This window comes from Mangifera indica, chromosome 7 (assembly GCF_011075055.1).
Source record: "Mangifera indica cultivar Alphonso chromosome 7, CATAS_Mindica_2.1, whole genome shotgun sequence".
Classification (NCBI taxonomy): Eukaryota; Viridiplantae; Streptophyta; class Magnoliopsida; order Sapindales; family Anacardiaceae; genus Mangifera; species Mangifera indica.
The window spans coordinates 2,388,752-2,404,788 of record NC_058143.1 but is presented as its reverse complement, the minus strand read 5'-3'; the positions used below and the strand labels follow the sequence as shown (position 1 = coordinate 2,404,788).

The window sequence follows — 16,037 nt, the reverse complement described above, 5'->3', positions numbered from 1 at the left end:
CCTTAGATTATATATTTCTTATAATTACAAACTAAACTTATCGTAGTCAATTGAGTATCATATAGGGTATCAAAACTTAAAAGTTTTGTGTTGTGTATTGCATATTGTAGGAAACATATTTTTTGAAAAAATAATAATAAAATAATAAAATTGTAATTGCTACATTATTTTCTTGAAGAAAGGCATAACCATTTTCTAAAATTTCTCATAAACACCTTTATTACGACATTATTTCTTCAAAAAAAATATATTCACTTATATTAGTAATATATAACGTATCGTATAATACATTTATCGTATTATACCAAACTTTGATACACCTTAGGTTTTGTATTATTTTTCATTTATATTGTATTATTTGGTATATCACGTAACGTGAATTGTAGAATACTAATAATTATGATAGCAAACAATCATAAAAGATTTAGTAGTTTCTAGGGCTCTGTCTATTTGGTAAGCTTAGATCAAGAGAGGATCCTGGTCAACAACTCTAATTTTCGGGCATGTCAAGTTATGTTCTTGCATTTGAATTCTCTTCGTCATCTAATTTACTATTATTATTTAAAAAAAAAAAAAGAGAAACAAATTTCTTAAATCTCACGTTACTAAGGATTTTGATCTCACTTTTTTTCAGCTTGCCTTTCTCTTTATAAACGTTCACAATCACAACTATTTTATCTTATTTTGTAAGATCAAGAAACGATCCAATTACATGACCAGCAAACATGAAATTTTTTGTTGTGAATAGATATACACAATTTAGAGTCTTGTACAATGAATCTGTTGATTCGGAATCGTTACACGGGTCCATGTCAAATGTCAAAGATTATGAATTGAGTTCTTTTTCTATCCCTGACACTATTTTTGTAAGTAAATTATTGTAGAGGTGTTTCCATCCGTACTTCTAACTGGTAAGTGGATAAAAAACGTATCTAGTTGTAATTACTATGACTAGTTGTTGAGTGTAGTTGTTCCGGCTTATTTGAATAAAGAGAATCTTCTCGGGAAGATGTTCCGAATAGAAAAACAATCAATGCGAAAAAGGAATGAGTGGAGAAGATATTATTGCTTGAAAATGTTCTTAATTTCCATCTTTGGGTTGGTCCCCAAATTTGGCATCACAGAATGGTTCACATAAACTGTTCTGTACAATTGCACAAAAAATGTATTATCAAATTTGATCCTCTACCTCTATGCATCTTTTTGATTTTTTTTTCTCTTTCATATGGAAGCCACTGCCTTGCTTGCCGTCCAATCTGTACATATATACCTATTTTTCAGGAGAAATCTTATTCTGACACCAGCTCGGAAACATTGTCAAGTCCAAAATGATCATTGGATTGCCAGGGAGCTAGTTTCCGAACATACTATGATTTGGTGGTCTTCTAAACCTTCTTTAACGGTTTCAGATTTGAAAATATTTAGTATTCCCAAAGAATAAAACTATTTGTACAAATTAAGCCAACATTTTGTTATTGAGTGATGTTATTGTTTACTATATCTTTTATTTCAAATCATTCAATCAAATACTATCACATCAATTTGTACGTATGACTTTGTATAATTTATTTATATATATAATATTACTTGTTCCAAAATCGGGTATCATGGAACCATACGAAGAGTGAAGCTGTTGATCATGGTGCACTTGGTGAGTCCAAATTGGAACCAGAAACACCATAACAATAGAGAGAAAAACCAATCCTGACCACACCAACTGCACAAATCTTTGCACTGGACTGCAGTTTTTGACGAAAATGCTTCTTTCACTGACCAGCATTCTATCAGATTTTCCATTTCAGGATACACATTTAGCAGGCTCTGAATTGAACTTGCATATGCGTCCAGTGTTTTATACTCATTGCTGGTTATGAAAAGTCCTCCATTACAGGTTCCATTGTTAGCATCAGAGCAAATAATTACCTACATAGCCATAGAAGCCAGAAACTCACATAAAATTTTAACCATCCTTTTTGAGAGAGCACGAAAATTAAAAAAAGTAATAAAAAAACAAAAGAAAGCGAACCATAAGATAAAGTCACGCAGAAGATAATTGATTTGAGCCGATACCACTTCATAAGGAAAATAGAAAAAAACAACATAAATTGAATCTAAACACTAGAAATCTTAAAAACTTCATTATTTAAGAGAAGGAAAATAGTAAAGGTTTACTCAGTACAGCGCCCAATACCAGATAGAGATTCGGGGGACTTAGGGAGAAATCTTGGCTGATAATTTGATTTTTCTTCTAATTCTTGAATCATATCTGAAATGGAAAAATATTTATTTTCAATTTGCCGCCACGTTTCGTCTCCATTTCTTCTCTAGGCTATTTTTATTGCATATAAGATAATGGCCGGAAAACTCAGAATGCAAACCGCTAAAGTGACTGGAAGCATCAATTTGTCAGACAAATTGAGCCCAGTTGCGATCAAAAGAGTAAACGCCATCGCAGCACAGCTGATAACCTTTACCACCCGTTGAACCCTTACCACCCATGCACCTAGACTGCTTGATTTATAAACATACAGGCATAAACCATAGAATAAGGAAATAAGGCTTATAAACATGCATCCTAAAAGAAGACCGCGAAGGACTTTGGCTTCCCTAGATACATTAGATGTGTTCTTCAATGAAAAAGCTGCTATCCCAGTGGCAATTATTTGACCTCCAAGCATGTTGACAAACTTAAGTTCCTTTTTACCTTCATGGTCTTCATTAGGTACAGTTGTGCGTACTTCATCAATTGGTGGAGCTTCGTCATTAGGTGCAATTATGTTTACTCCATTTAGTGGTGCTTCGTCATTCCCTGGATTTTGGTCCCCTGTTTCATTATCACCATCAGAAGGAATTCTTTCATTTAAGCTGGCCCCTCTGGCTTCATTATTCCCTCTGGCTTCAATATCAACTAATGCTGATACATTATCAATTTGGTTGTGCGGGGGTGAATTCATAGATTCAACAGGTGAATCAGTTTGCTAGTTATGAACCTGATCTTCAGTACAACAAAATGTTGTACGTTGAATCAGATTAGCATGTTCTTGAGGAGACTCTGTAGGCCTGTAGTTAAAAAACAATTATAATCAACCGAAAATGGAAGATTTTGCACAAAGCCTAGTACTCTAACAAATTTTAAACTATGTTATTCTGGACATATTACCTCACAGGTATACCTTAGGAGACATTTGATTTGGGTAATGTTTGATTACTAAAGTAAAAAGATTACCTTGAAGACAGATTACTTAAAAGATTACTGGGTATAAATGATTACTATGTTTGATAAAATTTAATAGATATAAATAATTATTGTGTTTAGTTAAAAGTAATAAAAGATTACTAGTAAATTATTTTACTTAAATACCTTTGAATATAATTATTTTTAAATATTTTTATATTATTTGTCATATTAATTAAAAATAAATTTATTTTTATCTCAAAAAATTAATAAATAATATTTTTTTTATAATAAACTCAAGATTACCCTAATAATCTTTAAATACCTAAGGTGAAGGTGATAATCAAATTACCACCTATATTACCTGTCATGTCAGCATTGGTAATAGAAAATTACTGTAATCTTTTATTACTGACAAACCAAACAAGAGAATAAAAGATAGATTACTAAGGTAATCTTAAAAACCCTCAACCAAACGCACCCTTAGAAGTTTATAAATTATCCCACAGATTAAATATAAGCCAATTTGTGTTTATGACAAGAATGATATGATGATTAGCTTAAATCATAAACCTCAATGTGTCATATTCATCTTCAACCATTACATGTAACATGACTCGGAAACAATTTCAAATTATCAAGGAACAATTTCCTACATTCCACAATTTCATTCTGTAAGTTTCTCTAGCAGCTTGTTGGCTGTTGTTCCTACAATTTCAAAACTTTATTATAGTAAAAGAAACTGATTGTACTCGGGCATTTAAAAAAATTACTGTTCACACACTATAAGAGGGAATCAGGGGAAGTTTTAGATGAAAATAATAAAAAAGACAAAAAAAGAAAAGGGAGAAAGGAGATAAGGAGGAGGTTCAACAACAATAGAGGCAAATGATGCAGCAGAGAGCACTAACATACCTGGAGTAAAAGACACAACAGCAATAGAATTTACAGCAGAAATATAAAAAAGACTTACAAACAGGCTTTCCAATGTGATTTGAGTGGGAGCCTGCAGAAGTTGGCTTAGCTTATTTACTGAGAAGGATATGTCAGGTTAGGTTAGAGTGAGGTATTGCAGGGCTACTATTAGATTTCTGTAAAGGGAGGGATGCTCAAATTTTTCACTGTCCTCAGGATATAGTTTAATATCAGTGGCAAAAGGAGTGTTGCAGTTTGAAATCTTGCATGTTGGCTTTAACCAGAATATCATAGGCATATTTGGACTGGCATAGATATAGGCCAGCCTGATTTCTGGTTACTTCAAAGCCCAAAAAATAATGTAGGGGTCCCAGGTTTTTAAGAGCGAACTGACTGTTTAATTGACTCATAATATTCTCAAGTAGGGAGCTGTTGTTCCCAGTGAGAAGAATGTCATCAACATATACTAAGACATATATATATATATATATATATGCCAGTTTGAGCATTCTGTTAGACAAAGGGACCAGTATCAACTACTGAGGCAGTGAAGCCCCAGTTAATTAATGCAGATTTCAACTTTTCAAATCATGCTCTGGGAGCCTGTCTGAGACCATATAGAGCTTTATTAAGTTGACAGACATACTTTCCTTTACTGAGATGGGTAGCAAAGCCCTCTGGTTGACTCATATACACAGTTTCAGTAAGTTCTCCGTTAAGAAAGACATTGTTAACGTCAATCTGTCTAATTTCCCAATTATCACCTACAGCAACACTTCATATGACTCTAATGGTTGCATATTTCACCACAAGACTGAAAGTTTCAAAATAATCAACCCCAGGTGTTTGTTGGAACCCCTTTACAAGTCTGGCTTTGTAACACTGAACAGTCTCATCAGAATTGTACTTGACTCTAAAGAACCATTTACAACCTACTACATTCATATCTTCTTGGCATGGAACTAACGACCAAGTGTTGTTAGCAACAAGTGCTTCATATTCACTTTGCATGGCACTTTTCCAATCAGAGTCTAACATAGCTTCAGTAACAGACAGGCTCAGATTTTTGTGTATTTGTAGGCCGAAGAAGGGTATTAAGACAACTGGGTGGTGACACTTTGGTAACCGTGGATGAAATGCACTGTTTGGGTTTTGGTAAACGACCAGTCTTGGCTCTTTTAAGCATGGGATGAATGTAAGTGGTACGGGCAGGAATTCATGAGATGACAGGTGAGTTTGTTTCAGTCTGTGAGTGTATAGGAGAGCTACATGAAGATCTAGTGGTGATATCTATTGGAATAGAGGAGTTGACATTAGCTTGATTGATATTTGAGTTTGATTGTGGTAGACTGGAAGGAGTAGGAAGAATGTTTGATGAAGTAAGAACATGAGATGGAGATGTTGATTGAGGAGGTGATTGAGAATGAGAGGATAAAATATGTGCAGGAGGTGATTGAGGATGAGTTGATGAAGCATGAGGAGGAGGTGAAAATGTGGATTGAGGAGATGATTGAGAGTAAGTTGATTGTGAATATAGGGATTGTTGATAATTTGGATAAATGCGTTGCCTAGCTACCATAGACTGAAGGATAGAATGGAATGGAACCTTAAAAATGAACCTGTTATCCAGTGTTTGAGAATGTGTTTCATTGGCGTTAAAGGTGTAAGTTTGGATAGGTTCTTGTTGAATTTAGGGTCCTAAAAAAATGAAAATTCTGTCTCATTGAACTTAACACTTTGAGCTATGTATATTTTTCCCTCTAAGGCTAGGCATTTGTAGTCTTAATGATGAAGGCTATATCCAACAAACACACATTTTTCAGCGTGAAAATTGAATTTGTGCTGTCTATAGGGTCTAAGATAAGGAAAGACAGCACAACCAAATATTTTAAGGCCTGTGTAGTTGGGCTTTTGTTGAACAGTAGTTGAAAAGGTGACTGGAATTGTAGAATAGATGAGGAAACTCCATTTATTAGATAAACTGAAGTTTGGAAAGCTAACCACCAGAATTTTAATGGCATTCCACTATGAGATAAGAGAGTTAGGCGATTTTCAACAATTTGCCTACGTTTTCTTTCGGCACACCCACTTTGTTAATGTGTATATGGACAAGGATGCCTAAACATGATACCATTGTTGAGTTGTATCTTTGTTATATTAGGAAGGATATCAAGCCGTACTAAGATAGAATATGTATTTTAGGGATTTAATTTAATTTGTTTCCTTTTACAACTTCATTGTAACTGTATATATTGTAATATTTTGTTCTCTATCAATATAAGAAAACAATATTTGAATTCCTTCACTCTGTTTTAATTACATGGTATCAAAGACTAAATTAAGCATTTAAAGTTTTTTCAGCATTCTCAACTCATTTTCCAATTGATCCAAATCCTATTTCTGGTTGTTTCTCCGATCACTAGACCTCTATCATTTTCCAATCATCGTGCTTATACCAGTGTAACCGGGATTATCTCACTGTCAAATCCATCAAAAGAGCTTCGTCATTCATGGCCCCACACGCTGCTCGTTCTCTCGGTATCTTCCGTCGTCAATCTCTTATTTCGATGACCGCGCAAAGACACCGCCTCTCCCATTGGACTCAAACAACGTTGTCGAGTTTATCTGTGGTAACCCTACTGTCATCAGACGTTGGAATCTGTTGCACGTGCTAGCCGTTTTTCTCCTTGGGTCGTGATCTCCAATCTACTATTCCGACGCATGTGGGACTACACCGACGTCATCAATCGACTCAGAAGAAGCCAGAGATCATTTCTGTCGAAGGTTCACCTCCACTGGTTGTTGAACGCACCGTTAGTGACGTCATTGAAAACCTCTTTCACTGTTCACATTGCCGGACAAGTCCAAAAGCTGTCTCACTGTCTAGCAGACCTCTGATCAGTTTTGTTAGCCTTTAATTGCTCTAAGTTTTCACTTTTCTCCAGAAGCTTCTTCCGTTCTCTGATCTGTGATTCGACATGTCCATTAAGATCTCCAAATCAGATTCTATCTTTCTCTTTAATTCTCTTCCAATAATTACTACAGAAAAATTAATAGAGAGCAATAATTATACCTCATGGGGCTGCATCCATTAAATTATGGTGCATGGGACAGGGTCTTGAAAACCATCTCACTAAGAAGGCTGAGGATATTATATATGATAAAACTACCTGAATTAGGACTAATGCATTGTTATGTAACATGGTATGGAATACCATTGATCTTCAACTCCATTCTATTTTTAAAGCTTATAGGACATGTAATGACATATGAACTCAAGTCAAACTCCTATACACCATTGATATTCAATAGTTATACTTTGTTGTATCAACCTTGGTTACTTTAAAACAACAAAGAATGAGCATGTCTGACTTTTTGGGCCGGATGGCATCCTTGAAGACTGAATTCAATTTATTATTACCTGTTGGTAAAACTGCAACAGAAGACTTAGCTCAATGAGACAAATTTTTTATGGTTCTCACATTGACCGCCATTAATCCTGACCTTACTCATATTCGAGATCAAATTCTTGCTAGCGTTGTCGTCCCAACCCTTGATGAAGTCTTTGCATGTCTATTCCATCAGACAAACATTCCACTTCTAGGTATTGTATATTGGTTGTAGGAAATCTAGTATCATGGAAAAGTAAAAAGCAAGATGTTGTCAGGTCTAGCGCAAAAGCAAAATATCGTGCTATGGCCCTCGTCACTTGTGAGCTTATCTGGTTAAAGCAGTTGATTTAAAAATTAAAATTTGTAGAAATATCACAGATGTCATTACTTTGTGATAATCAAGCTGCTCTTCACATTTCCTCGAACCCAGTGTTTCATGGAAGAACAAAATATATAGAAATCGATTGTCATTTTGTTCGAGAAAAGATTATGTCAGGTTGTATCTCCACAAGTCATGTTAGTTCAAATGATCAGCTATCTGACATACTTACCAAATCTCTTCGAGGTCCTCGAATTAGTTTTATTTGTAACAAGCTTGGTACATATGATTTATATGCTCCAGCTTGAGGGGGGGTGTTGAGCTGTATTTTTGTTATATTATGAAGGATATCAAGTCGTATTAGAATAGAATATGTATTTTAGGGATTTGATTTAATTTATTTCCTTTTACAACTTCATTGTAACTATATATATTGTAATATTTTGTTCTCTATTAATATAAGAAAACAATATTTGAATTCCTTCACTCTATTTTAATTACAACCATGGGTTTCTAGATAAGGTACAAAGGATCTATATTCCCCTCCCCAATTTGTTTGTAGACACTTGCTTTTAGAATTGAATTGTTTTTCAACAATTCTGTAAATGTGATGAAGGTGGACTTGGCTTCAGATTTGAGTCTAAAGGGAAAAGTCAAAGTGGACCTACTGAAATCATCTATAAAGTGTAATGATTGAACAGGAGAAGGCCCCCAAATGTTAAAATGTATTAACTCAAGAGGTGTTGAGGTTCTAGAGACAGAAATTGGGAAAATGTTTTGTTTTAGTTCACCAAATTGACATGGTATGCAAAAGCTTCTACAATTTACAGCTGCTGTAGGTAAACAAAGACCCTTGAGCACCAATGAAACAACCTTAGTGTGGATGACCCAATCTATTATGCCATAGATAAAAGGTAGACATTCCATTACCAGGAGATTTGAGAACATTATAGCAAGCAAGAGCAAAAGCATGAAATTGACTACATGGATTATTATCAAACAATTTTTGTAAAACATCAGGGAAATGTAAAGTAAAATCAGAATTGTTTTGTGCAGCAAAAACAGTACTACAAGAAGGTGAAACAGATGCATAGTTATTGATAACAGAGACAGAATGCGCAGGCATGCAAAGAGCAGATTTTCTGGGCAGGGAAAGTTGATACAGCCCATCTATAAGACTTCCCTACAGTAAAACAGTGTGTAATTTTATCTGTTATTAGATAATGATCAACAGTAAACTCAACAATAACATTGTTATCTTCTGTGATTTTAGATATGCTTAATAGATTCCTAGCTATGTTGGGTACACAAGACATTATTCAGGTGCAATGCTTTATGATAAACAAAACTAGGAAAGGAAATGTGACCAGTGTGAGGATGGTTAAATTCTTGCCATTTCCTGCTTGAAGTTGTTCACTGCCTTGACAAGTGGAGGCAATAGCCAGTTGAGAGTGATCAGATGCAACATGATCAGTAGCTCCAGAGTCCATAAACCAGGAGCTATCTTGCACCACCGTAGGTGTAGCAACAGGGTTATTGCTAAAGTTGGAACCTTGGAGATTTGAATGTGAGGCTCTATTCTGAGGTGTGTTAGGGAGTGTGCATTGATAAGTGTGATGAGTCAGCAAAGCTTGAGGTGAAGAGGAGGAAGTAGGGTTAGGATTGATTTGATTGGGTGGAGTCATGTAGTAAGAGGGTGAAGAGGTAGAGCTACATTGTGGTGGTGCAGGTTGTGTGTTGGTTGATGGCATCTGTGTAGGGATATCATATGAGTGAAATCAAGGAAGATAAGCATTTGGAGGAGTTGTGGTATGGATTGGTAATGAGATAGGACCATAGACAGGCCCAGCTGATATAGGATAGTTTGGTGCAGGAGCAGGAATATAGGCAGAATTGTATATCTGAGGAGTGATATTGTGAAGGTTATATGCAGAATTGTACCTATGATAGCACTGCAGAGCCATACCACCAGGTTTGTTGCAAACTTGGCATACAACTCAATCTCTTCCATATCCTCTACCCCTACCTCTAGTTGGACTAGGAGAATATTGATATTGAACTCCAGTTGGGTTTCTGTTCGGTTGAGACTGATTGTAGTGAGTGTTGGACTGAATGGGACTGTTGTTGGAAGACTGAGGATAAGGGCAGTTACCACGTAAGCCCAGGTTCTCAAAATGAGAAATAGGAGGTTGAACTGATTGTTGAGATTGAGACTCTGTGGTGGTAAGGTAGACAAAAGGAGTGGTCTTGTCATGCCGAGTAACAGTGCTGAAAGAGTTAACAATTCCCCCATAGAACTCAAGAAAAACACCAGAGTTTAAAGAATGTTGAGATCTTTCAAGTCTTATCTCATGTTTTTGCAACAGGTCTTGAGTCTCTTGTAGAGTTAATTTGTCATATTTTGATTCATGTCTTGTGGTTATACTGGCAATTACAGGATCATAATCAGAATCAAGACCATCCAGCATGTAGTTAATAACCTCATCATTTGATATATTATGACCTCCAGAGAGTAGAATATGAGCACACTCTTTCATTTTATTTATAGAGTCACTGATGCTCAGATTATGTTTTATAGTACTTTGCAAAAGACTTCTAATATGGAATAGTTGAGACTTGGATTTTGATATGAACCTTAGGAGAACCACATCTCAAAAGCTAACTATTGAGATGGGAGAGCCCAAGGTCATATAAATCTCACACTAATTACCCACACTTTCTAATGTGAGATCCAAGTCTTATACCCTGCAATTAGAATCCTAACATACCACCACGCTCCGCAGCCCCAGCGCCCAAACGGACCGGTTGTGCGCTAACTCCTTACTAGCCCCAAGCAAACATTGCAATGCCGACGTCACCTCCGAGCCGTACGATTGCAATTGGGAGACATGATAATGACTTTGACACCAAATTATATGAACCTTAAAAGAACCACACCTCAAAAATTAGCTATTGAAATAGGAGAGCCCAAGGCCATATAAATCTCATACTAATTGCCCATACTTTTCAATGTGGGATTCAAGTCTCATACCTTATACTTAAAATCCCAACAAATCCACACATGGTCTAGTTGCTAAGCTTGCAACAATGGGATCATACTAGGAATCTAGACCATCTAAAATGTAATTTATAACTTCCTGATCAGTTATATTTTGTCAACAACTTGACAGAAATGCAAAAAGAGTGCATCCTAAAGCAAGAGAAAAAGCCATGTTAAGAGTTACAGCACAACAAGCGGTAAAGTTTGAATAGCAAGAAGCAATAACAAACAAGAAGATAGTAAACACATATAGTTCACCAAAACCAACAGAACAGGAAGAAATCAGAGCAGCTATATGTAATCATTCAAGACTGTCAATGAACTATTTCCGATCACACAACAAAAAAAATATGAGCAATGAGTTAAAAACAACAAGGTTAGGAATTAAACAAAAAATGCAGAGATAATAACAGATATGTGATAGATCTAGCAAATATATGTTGAATACGGTACAAATATGCAGACACATAGACAACAAATAAAAAAAGAAATGCAGAGTTGTTAACAGATATGTAATAGATCTAGCAAATATATGTTGAATCCAGTTCAAATTTGCAGAGATATCAACAAAAAATTTCAAACACGCAGAGACATCGACAAATGTAAAATAGATCTAGCAGATATATGTCAGATCCAATACAAATCTGTAGAGATATCAATAGTTATACAACAAATCTAGCAAATATCTATCAGATTCAGTGCAAGCAACCTCAACCATGCAATCATATCAAACGAACTACCACAGATCCAGTGATGTGAAAAAAAATGTTAAACAAAAAAAAGAACACATAACAACGAAACAAGGTAAAGAAATAGTATAGATAGTAACAATGAAACAAGGAACACAAGATGATAGTAGAGATCTAGTAAAGAGCAGAACATAAAAGACAGGAAACATAAACCATTTTCAGTAGAAACATGACAGAACTCAACAAGGAAAAAAAAAAAAAGATAAGAAACCAGGTGAGAAGGTTTACCGATTCGCTCAGCTACCTTAACTCCTTCCTGATGAACGCTTAAAGGACCAGCGACGCTAGTCTACGTTCTGATACTACGCTAGAATTCCGTTTGAAACTCAAAGATCGCAAGAATTTGAAACGAAAACACCTAGATCTAACTTTGTACGCAGAAAAGGGAAAGAGAGATAAGATTATTGTGGAACAAGAGAGAAGAAGATTTTATTAAAAATAAAATTGCGTACAGAAGAAGGATTTTTTTCACTCTTTCGATGGTCAAACCGAGATGGATAAAGGAGGAGACCGTCTCTTACTTTACCATTTCACACAGTAAACTGAGCTTCCTTCGCTTTAATTATTGTTTCTATGGCTTCAGCTTTGTCAATTCTTGGAAATTCCTTGTTTATGGAAATTTCAACGAGGGATGGAAGGGTCGGCAAGGATCTTAATGCCCCTGGCCGTTGGATATCAGTCTCCGTCCTGATCCGTCTCCGTCGTGGAGATAAAAAAAGACTTTCCGTCCCTTTCCATCTCTTTCACGTCTCAGTGAAAAAAAATTTTCCCGGACAAAAATCTTTTTTCAATATCCTCCAAATATAATATAAATATATTAAATAATAAAATTAAAGTTTAATTATTATTTTAATTATCATAAATATTATATATTAGTTATTTAAATATATATAATAAAAATCTAAATAAATTTTAAAAATATAAATATTTTTAAATTATAAAAATATAATAATATTTTAAATAAATATATTAATATAAAATAATCAAATATAGATAAAACAAGTAAAGAGAATACGCATGTATTCTACTCTTTGATTATAAAGATTTTTTTATCCTTATTTTTATCTTTTTTTTTATTTTTATCAAAAAAATTTCGCTCTATTAAGACTAAAATGAATCAAAATCTCTAAATTCAAACTAAAATTATCATCGCTAGTTTCATATGAGTCTATCGTGGATTGAATAGTGCCTAAATGTTATAAAATTTGCCACAAGCTTTGGACTTTTTGGTATTGCACTATACTGCATAGTTTTTACTGTTTGAAATTTTTGTATTATTGTAAGAGAATATTTAATTTAGATAATATTTTATTATCAAAATTAAAAGATTACTTTAAAGATAAATTACATAAAAAGTTATAAGATATAAATGATTATTATGTTTGATAAAAATGAATAAATATAAATAATTATTGTATTTGATTAGAGGTAATAAAAAAATATTAGTAAATTAATTTACTTAAATACCTATAGATATAATTATTCTAAAATATTTTTTATATTACTTGTTATATTAACTGAAAATAAGGTTATTTTTTCCTAAAAAATTAATAAATAAAAATATAATTATAATAAAATCAAGATTACCTTAGTAATTTTTTAATACCTATGATAAAAGTGATAAACAGATTCTCACATATATTACTTGTCACATCGTCATTGATAATAAAAGTGTTGACTTAATGAATTATTATGTTCTTATTTTGATGATAACAAATTAATATGTCCCTAAGCATATTAACTAATGATTTTACTTGAGTGTGAGTTTAGATTGCAAGAATTTATCTAATACACTTGAAAGAGTTTCAAAATGAAAATGAAGACAAGACTCAAGTGAAAAATTCTTGAAGATTTGAAGTAAAACTTAAGTTTAGATAGATATATTTATAATTTAGAGTATTCGTTTTGATTAAAATATTTATTTACATGTGACAGCTCACTTGAAAACTTATTCTCATATCTTTCACATTTCCGGTTAAAATGTTATTTTTTAAACTTATTGGGTTAAGCCAATCTTTTCATGAAAGTTTATTAATTCATTTAAAATGATGAAGTTTTGTGAACTACATTTTCATATCTTAAAGTTGGTTTGAAAGAATTTTCAAAAAAGGGTTAAATTGTCACTTTTCAAAGTTTTAGGGGTCAAATATAATTTTTAAAAATTCAGGGGGAAAATGTTATCAAATTTGGTCGACCGAATTTAACCAATCGAATTCTTCGATGATAGCTTCCGAATTATCCAGCAGCCATGTATTTTGGTTTTCAAAAATTCGATTGACCAAATTAAATCCGATCGACCGAATTTTAGTTTGAACTTTCTAACAACTAGTGCCACGTAGGCACCACAGGAGTGTCATGTCACATCCGGTTAACTGAATTATATTCGATCGATCGAATTTTACATTTTCTGAAAAATTAAAACGGCTAGTTTTTGTGCACAACAATAACTTTCCTCATTTTCCCCTATATAAACTCAATCAAATTCATTCGAAAAGAACTTTTGCCACTAAGAACTTTCACATATTTGAGAGCAAATTAGTTTTGAACTATTTACTTACAAATTCTCTTCTCTAATCAAAACATTTGCTCATATACTTTGTAATTTTATTTGTATTGGGTTGTACTAAGCTTAATCTTTCATATACACTCTTTGAGAGATATCATACTTCAAATTCATATTAAAATTTGTACTATAGAAGAGTGAAATTCACTCTTGGAGAGATTAGAAAATTTCTAGTGAGAGAAATTGAGCTTTAACATTTGTAAAGGTTAATAGCACCTTAGAAACTATTTTATTGTGAAGAAAAGTTTAATTGAGTTTTTGGTCGACCAAATATTAGTGGAATACTCTAAAGGAGAAAGCTTGGAGGAGTAGACGTAGGCCGGGTTGAGCCAAACCACTATATATCGCATGTTTGATTTTCTCTTCCCTTAAACTCATATTTTATGTTATGTTATTTTGTTTGTATTGATTATTTGAAATATTTTTGTTATTCTCATAAATTGTATTAAAAATAGACAATATTCATTGATTTAAATAAATTGTTTAAATTCTATAATTTGTTAAAGATTATTTTAAATTACCTAATTTACCCCCTCTCTTATGTCATTCGATCTTTCAAAAAGATTGAATCCAATTTTGGGGTGAGGATAAAAGTGTTTTATAGTTTAAAAGAGCAAGAGGGACAAAGAGAACGACACTCCAATTATGCTTGTCAATGATGTTAAAACATCTTTTATAACATTTAATTTGAGTAATATTTTACTATTAAAATTAAAAAATTATTTTAAAGATAGATTATTTATAATATTATTGGGTATAAATTATTACTATATTTGATAAAATTTGATAGTTATAAATAATAATTATATTTGATTAAAAATAATATTAGTATATTATTTTATTTAAATACTCTTGAGTATAATTATTATAAAATATTTTTTATATTAATTATTATATTAACTAAAAGTACGGTTATTTTTATCTTAAAAAATTAATAAATAAAAATATAACTATAATAAAATCAAGATTATTTTATAAATATTTTAATATCTAAAGTGAAGATGATAATCAAATTATCATCTATATTATCTATTATATCATTATTAATAATAAAAAATTATCATAATTTTTTATTATCGATAAAATAAATAATTAAATATAAATTACTAAAATAATTTTTATTTAATAACAACTATACGACCGTCGTCCAGAGGATCCAGTCTCCGTATCATCTTTCTCTCGTATGGTTATGAGACATTGTCTGTCCCCACAAAATTGCCACTTGAGAAATTTGGAAAAATAAATAAATAATAAAAAAGAAAGAAGTTACAAAATTAAACAAAAAAAATTAGTCTGTTAATTTAGGTAAATTATACAAAGTACATGATTAAGGAATTTTGAAATACAGATAAAAGTAAATAATTATATTAATTAATTACATGATAATATATCAGTTTATTTGTATATGTACTTACAATTTTATTACAATAAAGAAAGAGTGGATTCAATTTTAATACCTAACATGTATACTTGATAAAATTTGACACGACCTGTTAATTCAACACGACACAATATGAAAAAAATAGGGTTAGGGTTAAGATTTTTTACACAAAAAGTAGTTCAAATTGAATTCAGGGTGACTCTAAAAAATCAGATCGAGTTAGAGTTGACATGAAGTCAACTCGAATTGAACCAAATTAACCTAAATATTTTAAACAAAATATTATATAATATTATAACAATAAAAAATTTCTAATATTTTTTATCTTCTTTATCTAATAGAAAGAGTTTCAATCTACAAAAATCTTCATCCTTAATTTCAATTAACAAAGAAATCGATATTATATTACCAAACATCAAATTCTCGTTACCTAAAGACATTTATTTAAATTTAATAATTTTTTTTGACAAAATTGTAAAAAACTATTTGTAGTGTATTTATTT

At 32.4% G+C, this 16,037-nt stretch overlaps 1 protein-coding gene across 2 annotated transcripts; it reads right to left on the bottom strand.

The window, feature by feature from the left end:
• Positions 1–1,480: 1,480 nt before the first annotated feature.
• LOC123220339 lies at positions 1,481–12,276 on the bottom strand. Of its 2 annotated transcripts, XR_006503034.1 has the most exons (3): positions 11,819–12,276; positions 2,192–3,060; positions 1,481–1,923 (listed from the first exon to the last, which is right to left on the bottom strand). XR_006503034.1 is itself a non-coding variant. In XM_044642530.1 (2 exons), the coding sequence occupies exon 2, from the start codon at positions 2,952–2,954 to the stop codon at positions 2,325–2,327; it is 630 nt and encodes a 209-aa protein (XP_044498465.1). In that variant the 5' UTR covers positions 2,955–3,060; positions 11,819–12,276; the 3' UTR covers positions 2,106–2,324. The 2 variants fall into 2 exon arrangements, 1 of the variants encoding a protein (XP_044498465.1); XM_044642530.1 differs by lacking the exon at positions 1,481–1,923 and having other exon boundaries at positions 2,106–3,060.
• Between the last annotated feature and the right edge of the window lie 3,761 nt (positions 12,277–16,037).

What these genes read in the sequence shown, in the direction of transcription:
- LOC123220339 (XM_044642530.1), bottom strand. Translation starts at nt 2,954, where the DNA reads ATGAATTCACCCCCGCACAACCAAATTGATAATGTATCAGCATTAGTT.